The 10,939-nt window shown below is 39.5% G+C and overlaps 1 protein-coding gene across 2 annotated transcripts in view; it reads left to right on the top strand.

Annotated features, from left to right (window-relative positions):
* The window catches only part of LOC148037559 (Plasma-membrane choline transporter family protein), a 42,426-nt gene extending 34,551 nt beyond the window's left edge, over nucleotides 1-7,875 (top strand). For both annotated transcript variants that reach the window (XM_087676505.1, XM_087676506.1), the window contains exon 4: nucleotides 7,348-7,875. In XM_087676505.1, the coding sequence (XP_087532631.1) occupies nucleotides 7,348-7,602 (255 nt within the window). In that variant the 3' untranslated portion in view covers nucleotides 7,603-7,875. The remainder of the gene's footprint in view (nucleotides 1-7,347) is intronic.
* Nucleotides 7,876-10,939: the final 3,064 nt, after the last annotated feature.

A 10,939-nucleotide genomic window follows, 5' to 3' on the forward strand; every position in this document is an offset into this window, starting at 1 on the left:
AATTGAGGATCCTTTGCCAATTCAGCAAAGAGATTTGCTGATGTCCTCATCCAATTCTTAAACTAGTCATCAAATTCCTCTTCACTTTGCTAGTCATCAATCTCATTATGCCTTGAAGGCCATAAAAGATTAAACTTCAAAGCACCACAATCATTATGTGTTTATTGTAGTCATCAGGGATCTAACATGCCCTCTTGGTGTACCATAAAATGTATAAGGGTGGACTAAAAGACTTGTGTATCCAAGTATTTAAAATTGATCTTGAGATAACTAAAGGGTAGTGAGACATGAATTTTAGGGTTTGGAGTGGGGCATTGTGGCGGATTAGATGTACTTGGTCACCATCAAAGTCCATCTTAAATCTTTATTAGTTGGATAAACAACAATTTGTAAAACTCTTAAGGGCGGCCAAGCTTTGGGGCCAATCATTATTGTGACCTTTGAGTAGGAGCATTCTAGCTCCTTGTTTGTGAGTACTTGGTTTGCTGAAGTTGTTTGTGCTTGCATACCATTTGTTTTTAAATTGAGAGGAAAATACGAGAGCGGAAATGTTCTAGGTAAAAGGAAAGAAAAAGATAGAGAAAAACACACAAATGAGACTAAGATGATGTGAAGAAGGTAGCTAAGAAAATGGATGATAAAGGCTATAGGTTTTGAAAAGAAGGCAAGAAGAAGAAGGTAAGACATAAAGAAGCTAGAGCAAATAAGGCTAGAGTCAACTTAGATAAGAAGGTGTGGGGACTTGAGAGCTTAAAAGCCAAAAGAAGAACACAATTCGTGGAATGAAACCTTGCTAGTTGAGCCATGGAAACTTCTTGGAGATTGAAAGTACAATCCCTAAGGTACTAAGTACCATGCCCACTGATGGGAATGGGGGAAAAAAGCCTTCTCTAGCTAGAAGGTAAGAAGTGCTCATGAGATAAGGGAATGTTTGCACGAGAACATAGGAGGAACACGATAAGTGTAACAAACCCTCCTCTAGTGAATGATGCCAACGTATACAGGGAATAGGCAAATCAATCTCCAAATGGTATCAAGCCAAGAGCCTTGCAAAAGGCTTTAAACTTCTCTCTAGAGAGAGCTTTTGTAAGCACATATGCCAAGTTGTATCTCCCTTGCATGGAGCCTTTCTCTAAAATAATAATAATGCACCTCAATGTGCTTTGTATGAGCGTGAAAAACTAGATTCCTTGCAATTGCCATGGCACTTCGACTATTAGTGTAGATAGGAGTAGGTGACTGTTGTCCCATGCTAAGATCAACCAAGGCATTTGAGCCATACATTTTCCAATGTAGCTGTAAATGCTGCCCTGCATTCAGCTTCACAGCTAGATGTGGTCATTGTAGATTGCTTTTTGCTCAGCAAGAGATGCATGATTTACCAAGCATGAAACAATTACCACTAGTGGACACCCTTGTGTCAAAACAATGAGCCCAATCAGTGTTTGTAAATGCATGCAAGCAAAGAGTAGTGTGTCTAGGATAAAAAAGACCCAATGTTTGAGTGCCTTTGAGATAACAAAAAACACGTTTCATTGCTTGCCAATGTGTAGGGTTGTGCATAAAGCGTGCCAATTGAGAGACCTCAAATTGAATATTTAGCCGTGTATTACACAAATATAATAAACAACCAACAGCCTATTGATAAAGAGAAGCATCAAAAGGTTCTCGTGCATCCTCAAGTGTAAACTTGTGGTCTCTCTCAATGGGAGTAGAGATAGGCTTGCAGTCTAGCATCTAAAAACTCTCAAGGGAAGCTGCCCAATTTACTTAGACTTCTACTAAATAATACCCCCTCAACTGTAGTAAACTACATGCCAAGAAAGTAGTGCAAGTGGTCAAGATTTATCACATCAAAAGCATATTGCAATTCAGCTTTCAAAGCTGAAATATGTGTCTCATGGGTTCCAATCAACATAATGTCATCCACATAAAGAATGAGAATCAGGAGGCTATCCTCATTGTTATATTTATAAGGTAAATTAAGGGAAACATGCACGAGGCATGACCGTCCGGAGCCTTGGGCGCCTGGACGGGGTTTAGGGGAGCCTAGAATTAAAGAGAGTCCAAGAATAGTAGGACTCACCAAGGTTTGACGGCTGGCAATCGGATCACGATCAGTGTGGCCAGCAATGAACTAGGCAAGGCTGGGAGGTGAAACGGATCTCGTGCCCATTGAGTTTTTGGACGGATTTCTTCTAGTCTTCTTCTTGATCTTCTGAGTCTCTTGACACTCATCCTTGCGGACATAAAGTGTGCTCTCATTGTGTGAATTATTGAAGCCAAGAGCAATCAAGTATGCATGTATTTTCTCATACCATGTCCTAGCTACTTGCTTTAAACCATAGTGCATCTTATGAAAACGGCACACTTTGCTTTATGACCCTTTCTAAACAAAGCAAGGACATTGAGTGACATAAACCTCCTCATGAAGACCACCATTCCAAAAAGTTGTGTTCACATCCAATTGATGCACATGCCAAGCATAATGAGTAGCCAAAGCAATGACACTACGAATGGTGGTCATATTTGAAGTGGGTACAAATATCTCATCATAGTCAATCCCACACTGTTGGGTATACCCTTTGGCAACAAGATGTGCCTTGTAGCAATCAATGCTGCCGTTAGATCTGTGTTTTAATTTGTAAACCCACTTAGTGCTTATAGCACGCTTGCCAGTAGGCAAGTCACATAACTCCTATGTGTCATTTTTATCAATAGAGTTTAACTTTGATTGCATAACTGCCATCCAATGTTCTTTTTGTAAAGCATCATGTAAAGAAATAGGTTCTTCGTTGCATGCATTAGCTACAAGTGCCCATGCAACTAAGTTACTGTGTACATGGAGAGTAGCTGGTCTAGTTCGACCAGGAAGAGGAATGGGCTGTTTGCTGTTCTGTAATGTATCTAGCAACCAGCTAGGAATTGTTTTAGATTCCCAAATAGCAGCCCTCTCATCGGCCACTTCATAATCAACAATGCCTTGATCAATGGGCTGAAAATCAAGCTGTTGCTCAACATGTGTTTGTTGCTGATTTTGTTGTTGTAACCTCTCAATAGGTCGCTGAAATTGAACAAAATCAAGTCCACCTTGCTGAAATAAAGGCAACAAACTATTAAACATGTCCATAGGTCCCACATTGGGCTGATTTTTGCAGTCCATGAAGGGCCAACCAGCATGTTTAGCGAATACATCTCTACTAACAAAAATCTTGTTGGTGGAGGGTTGGTACAAGCAATACCCTTTACTTTCTGCACTATAACCAATAAAGATGTATTTGACAACCTTGCCTTCCAATTTATGTCTTCATGGTTGTGGCACTAAAGCATATCCCAAATAACCAAAGACATGGATATGTGACACCACTGGTTTCCGGTCATTCCAAGCCTCATAAGATGTACAATCAGCCAATGCTTTAGTTGGGCTGCAATTCAGTACATACACTGCACACATGATAGTATCAAACTAAAACTTTGGGGGTAGCTTATTGTGTGATAGCATACAAAGTGCTATTTCCATCAAAGTACATTTTTTTCTTTTAGCTACATTGTTTTGTTGAGGTATGTAAGGCGTAGTACACTAATGGATGATGCCCCTTTTAGTGAAGGAGTTGAACTCTTGTGATGCATATTTTCCCCCTCAATCAATATAGAGTGTAATCAGCTTGCATCTAGTGCCATTTTCAGCCAAGGCCAAGAATCTTTTAAAGCATGTAAACACGTCAGATTTGAGTTTCAAAGCATATGCCTAGCAATGACAAGTCATGTCATCAATGAAAGTAACAAAGTACAAGTATCCTTCAATAGATTTGATATGCATGAGTCCACAAATATCACTATGCACAAGTTGTAATTTCTGATTAGTGCGATAGTACTACCCTTGGGAAACAAAGGACGATGCATTTTGCCAAGTAGACAAGTGTTACATACATTGTGAGTAGGTGCTTTCAACGGAGGGAGATTGAGCATCGTATTTTTGCTTCTTAGACAAAGCAAACTACCATAATTAAGATGAACAAATCAAGCATGCCATAACTCAGTGTCATCCACAATGGTGGTATCAACATGTAATGTATCCTCCAATGCTCCTCTCATATAAATCATGTTGAAAAGTCCATTGTACAAAGTACTAATGACAATGAGGGCATCCCCATCACTACAGTCATAAACATTGTATTGATCCATGTGGAATTTGACCACAAAACGAGCACATGCAATGGCTGAAACTAAAAGCAACTTTTTCTTTATGCTTGGCACATACAAGGCTTTCTCAAGCATAATAGTCTTCCCATCGACTGCAATAATGGGAATCTAACCAATGCCTTGAATGGCATGCGAAGCATTGTTTGCACATACAACTAATCCCTCCTTTTGTACATTTGCATATGATACAAGTAAGTCATGAAAGGACGTTATGTGCTTAGAAGCGCCACTATCAAAATACCAAGTGCTGCAATTTTCAACACTTGAAAGATAATGGTCATGTAAAGAAGGATCATACAAACAATACACAACAAAGGCATAAGATTGACCAATGTCCAAGCTTGCCAAATGTGCTGTTGTATCCTTTGCATTAGTTGAATTTTCAACAATACCCATGCCATCCTCATTCTGCATTATTTAATTACCTACCTCTTTTTTTTCCAATAACTCTTAGCACCATCATCCTTGGTGTTTGAGGAGTCGGTAGAAGAAGCTATTTTGCCTTTTTCTTTGGAGTTTGAAGGTTGCCATGACTTGCCTTTGTTATGATGGCTAGCTGCAAATGGTTGGTTATCTGTACTTATATTAGAGTGATTCAGCCTTGATTGCTCTTCTTGCAACAAAAGTGATACCAATGCATCAAATGTGTAAGCATTAGCATCTCCCTCCCTTTGCAAGTAAACAAAGTGTAGTGGCAAAACTTTAATGAGTATCAGATAGACCAGCCAAGAACTTAGATACAAGAGATGCATTGAGAATAATTTCATCAATGTTAGCAAGTTGCTCTATAGTGTCCTTGACATGTGTAATGTAAGCATCCAAAGAATCACCCTATGTCATGTGCTTCATCTCAAGCTACTTACACAGGCTACTCGAGCCTCATTGCATACCTAATACAATGAAGCAAGCTTCTCCCAAGCATCTTTGGCCGTTGTGTACGACCGAATATGCAAGATAACGTGTCTTTTGCATGAAAGTGCAATCAAAGCACGAGCTTGGGCATCTTGTCCCATCTTAATTGAATAATTGTTGGAGGTGCAATAGGAGCTAGAGTTGAAGATCCACTAGTGATTTTGGATGAGCTCGAAGAACATGTGACATTCTGTGTAGGAGGGCCTGCATGTCTAACTTCTGAACCACATACATTTGATCGGTGAAATTTGGTATAATTGAAGCCTGAATGTGAAAAGCCCCAAATTTCGGTGCAAAATCGAGCATTTTTGGGCACAGAATGCAAAACCCCCAAAATCTTTGTGAGATTCAGGGTTTTCAGGCAAAAGCCCTAAATTTTGGGAAGAAATTTGGGGGAAATTTGTATCAACTGCAAAATGTTTAAATGTTGTGCTTCACTAGGCATTGCGCACAAACAGGAGCAATTTAAAGATGGGATAATTTGGATTTAAGGCTTTGGAGTATAATATTTTAATGAAAATAATGTCAGGCAGTGTCATGAACAAAGAATCAACACGTGCAGGTTTCAATTGGCACCTAATGGGGGCAGCGTGACGAAAAATATGTGTGTCAGCACGAGAAAGTTTGGCCTGTCTGTAAAGCCATCGGGGGTGTCAGATTTGGCGATAGGTGGTAGGTTTGACCGGATAGGGCAACAGATTTGATGGTGCCTGATAGCGCTGAATGAGTGGCGTGGCAGTCATGACCTGGCGGGGATTGGTGACAAACACTGGCTGACAAGCTGTGATGCAGTTAGACAGAGTTGTCGGCTGGATTGCAGGTGTCTGTTGTGACGGGGCTTACAGCACAGGTCAGGGGCTGTCACATTAGTTGCTGCTGGCACAGGCGATGCGTGAGCAGTTGCAGTCGGGCTGTCTCGTAAGCTGCTGGACCTGTCAATTCAGCACAAGATTGTCAGGGGTAGGTCAAAGAACACAGCATGCAACCGAGTGTGGATGGCGAGCAAGCAGAAGAGCAGCCAAGCATAGGGCTCAACGGCAGCTCAAGGAGTGATGGTGGCGGCTGAAATGTATCCTCTTATACCACTGCTAGGTTAGGTTTCAGCAACGTGCACACTCAAAGTGAACAAGTGAACAGCAAGGGAGAAGAGTGTTGGAAGGTTACATCCACTATGTGAGAATGAATGAAAGTACAATCCCTAAGGTACTAAGTACCACACCCACTAATGGGTGTTCACACGGGGAAAAAACCCTTATCTAGCTAGAAGGTAAAAAATGCGTGAGAGATAAGGGAGTGTTCACACCAGAACATAGGAGGAACACGATAAGTGTAACATGGGCGTCACTTCCAAGTACCTCAATGATACTTCTACTACCAATTGCCAAGAATCCAAGTGAAACATGACGATTTGATCTACTCTTGAAAGTATTTTAACACCAGACGAACCCAAGAAGAGCTAAAGGAAAGGTGCTATGTAATGGAGCCATACCTTCCATGCAAAAAGGCAAGTTGTTCCAATGAGTTTGTCTAAGGCAAAGGCAATAAAAACTAACCCAACAAAGAGTAAAGTTTTGGACTTCGCAATGAGAGCAAAGAGACTTGACAATTGTATTATGTCCCTTCATCCAAAGGAAGATAGAGGCTAAGGGAGGAATCGCATAAGGAGCAACCTAATGATGGAGTGCCTCCCTCAAGGCATGGCACAACATGGAAAAGTTTCCACCATGCCTTGGCCACAAGAGCGCTACAAACAAAGCTTGGCATGCATAGCCAATGTCAAGCCAAGCAAGTAACGACAAGGCTTTAAAGCCTTACTCAAATGTAATAGAGTTGGGTTGGATGGGAATTATTAAGAAGAGTCTAATGTGTAGACACTAACTAGCTTAATAGAATAAGCTATGAAGACCTCCGAAGTCTAAGTTGCAACATGATAGTGTAAGCTATATTAAGAGTCAAGACCTTTTGATGTGTGTGACTTGAAGGCATGAAGCCTTAGATCGATGAGGACATCGTTCCATTGATTAGGTGGTAGTGTGAGGACTCCCCGGAAAACAGAAAGTGTAACTGTTTGGACATTTTAAAACACTAACTTAGCAACCCCAAGCCTGAGAGACCTTGAAAATATAACATTGAAGATGTAGAAAAACAATGGTAGCATCATATTATATAAATGACATTCTTTGCATGTGTTCAGTAATTTGTGTTTAACTTGTTTCTTGCATTGCATTGCAGGTGTTTGCTATTTTGAGATGTGCAACAGATTTGGAAGGATCTGCTTATTACGTGACAGCCCTTGCCTGGCTTCTGTTGTTTGTCCTGCTCCTGTTGTTTTGCCAGGTTTTGGATAATATCATTGATACAGTATATGTTTGTTATGCCATTGACAAGGACTCAGGTGCTGTATCAAAGCCTCAGGTACATGATGTGTATCTAATGCTTCCTGTGTCTCGTGATCAACCTCCAGTATTGGCCATGCGGCAGCCATGAAACATTCTTTTCCTGTTGTACCTATCTTTTTGTGAATCTTCACTCCTTTTAGCTATTCTCTGCTAACATTTAAAGACAGAAGATGCTTTTGGTTCTGGTGTCAGATTTAGAATAACTTGACTAACTCCATTTTCATTAACCTCTTGGAGCAATCATTATTTGAAAACTGCAAAGGTAGCTAGCATGTTTGGTTATGTGGGTTGATCAATAATGTAACAATGGAAATTTGACATTGTACATGTACATAACCTTTATGGATTACAAGGACACAAACAGCTCAGCCACAGCCTCTCCTTAAACGTTGCAGCCATTTTGTGCTGGTTCTCTTAAATGCAGAATCTGAGCTGTGATTGAATTCTCGTAAGTTTCTGGCTGCAGGCCAAGTCACAAGTTCACTCTTGACAAAACGATGATTTCTGGATGGTTAGAGACTCCTCTGTTTGGCTGCAGTACTCTTCTCGTGTTGATGGTAGGCTACTAAGGGCAAAATCTGTTTTTCGAAAAGATCTTGAAAAACTCAACTGTATTAATGGTTGTCTTGTGTCGAGTGATATGTAAGTTCATGTGAATTGCATTACCACATAAATTTGTATATTTTTGTAGTTTACATAGTTGATATAGGATGACTGCAATCAACCTAGCTCATGAGCTACTTCTAGCTTAAAAGAATAAAGCATGAACACTTACTTGATATGCTAGGATATGATGATGTGAAACGCCAATTCTCAAATCTATATAACAAAGTTCCATGTAACATGTTGGACTCATCAATGCACTGGCCTTTGTATGGCTAATGAACTTTGTTCTGATTGGGGATTGCATACACACTAGGAAGCCTTGATGTCCACAACAAAAAAAGTGCACTGTAGGTGATTATGGAACACCCTACACATTTTAATAAGATACTCAACCTTGGGTGTGATCAAGGCCACTAAGAAGCCAGAAAATTTGTGAAATGGAGGTCACACAAGCAGTTGGTTCAAACATTTCAAAACATTATGTATGAAGTGACCTCCATGTTGGCCTGTTGAGCTTTCAACGTAGTCTCCACAGCTATAACCACTCCCACTTACACCTAGTTGGTGATTAACATGAACTAACTTCATTTCTGCTTCTCTTTCACATACCTTTCTCGGTTTGAGCGATTTAATTAAATGCAAGTGCTAAAAGCATTTTTCAATCAAGTTACCTTGACTTTACATAGGCTTACTCATTTGTATCCTGTATAGGGTGGTTGCTTCTTCTAAATGAAGATTGCATCTCCACTATAGAGAGAGACTTCTCTAGTTTGGTCCATGAGGGTGGCTCCTCTCTTGGTAGAACTTCTATCTTCAACGGGTCTATTACCACGAGTATGTTTGAAGATAACAATTGTGCCTCCCCCTTTGGAGTATGCATCTTCACAAGTCTACCTAGCCTATGGATAACAAAGTGGATGCTAAGTTTGTATACCAAATATTTGACTATCTTAGTTCCTCTTGAAAATATTGATGCGATCTCATTGCCACAAGTTTGAGTGCAAGAATAGGACCATCTTATGGTTCAATCATGTGTCATGGTTTATCATGCACAACACAAATACTCTCCCCAGGACTCCATGTTAGTTTTCTTTAGGTGGATCTCCAAGAAGGGACTTCAAGCTTTCAAAGCCTCTTGTCTTCTCTTACTAATTGGGTTATGGTTCTCTCAAATGCTAAAAATCTAAGGATTTCAAAGGATGACTCTCACTTGGTCCTTTAAAAGGTGTTGTGTCAAGCTCATCAAGCGATGCCTCAACCCTCAAAGGCTACAAACATTTTCATTCTTTGCAGACACATATGGTCTCAAACCTCTTCTAAAGGTAGCAAGTGACCTAAAGGACACTACAAGCCCGAGGATATTGGGGTTGGATCATTCTCTATTTCCTCACAAGGATCCAACAATATTTGTACTACTTCATTAAGTTTGAAGAGAAAAGATGTGAACATGGAGGGTTGGGACTCCAATAAAAATTTTGTTGTTTGATTAATAGTGCAGATTCCTATGTGGTAGCTTCATGGTTGTTTGGATCTTGGAAACCTTGACTCAAAAACACTAGTATTCATATCACCTTTATTAATGCCCTTTTAGAATGGGTCTCCCCTATGTTTACTTTTTAGGAAACTTTCTACTTTATTAAACTCTCTCTCCTCCAACATGCTTTTGAGGATGTAACTTATGCTTTGAAATTCTTTCTCTTTATAATTTTTTTTCTATCATCCTTGACACATTCACTAATATTCATGGAAGCCCTTTAATCTAGAAGAGGCTAGGGCTACACTAATGGAAGGCTTCATTTCCTTCTTGGACCTAATTAATTTAGACTACCAATCCTTCATTGCAAGATTTGAAGTGATGTTGAGGCTTGTCACGTAAATGTACTCATTGACTTCGTTACTACGGGCATTGATGAAGTCCCTCGATAATTCCTCCATCCTTTGCAAAAAAACTTATTTTATCCTTTGCAATGGAGAGGCTCAATGGATGTGACTTTGAAGACACTATTGTTGATGAGAAGAACCTCCTATCTTACATAAATTGATCATTACTCTTACTTAATATACTCATAGCACTCTCAAATGATCTATATCTTATGGGTATTTTCAAAGTACACAAGATTTCCTTTGGCTAACTAATGCTTCTAATACTATTTAAATTGAGTATACTTGAATTCTCACTATGATTCTTGAAGCTTTCAAATAACTCGTGATGGAGATTGTTGATTGACCCTAATAAGGTCACTTACGTTTGAGATGAAATTACATCTTAGATGAAATTATAATCCTTTTGGATTGTCATGACATCCCACAAGTTTTATCAATCCTCCTAATATTGCATTCAATATTTGTTATGTTGATATTAAAAAATATTATGAATCAATCCCACACCATGGGGACTGCATGCACATTATAATTATGAAATATATCATATATGGTACTTTACCTTCACAAAATGCAAGTACTTACCTTTCTTGCACCATTGATTGATGGCTAAATGGACTAATAAATTGAAAAGCAAATGTATCAATCTAACTCTTGAAGATTGCCTCGCCCACAATTTACAGCTTATTGAGAACATCGTCCTCTCATTGGCTAATATCGAGAAGAGAAAATGCTTAGGCATTCGTATGAGGTTCTCTTCACCTCTATGGTGTATATCTTCTATTGGTCCCGACGTTCCTAATTCAACTATCTTCCTCTCATGTAGTGGAACTTCCATATTTTCCATCTACAAATAAGCACATATGGAATTTAATTTTAAGGACAACTCCTTTGTCTCCCTTAACATTGGTTAGTTTGCACTACAATATACTACTTTC

Source organism: Lygodium microphyllum, chromosome 4 (genome assembly GCF_053477565.2).
Source record: "Lygodium microphyllum isolate KBCC chromosome 4, Lygodium_microphyllum_v1.1.10, whole genome shotgun sequence".
NCBI lineage: Eukaryota > Viridiplantae > Streptophyta > Polypodiopsida > Schizaeales > Lygodiaceae > Lygodium > Lygodium microphyllum.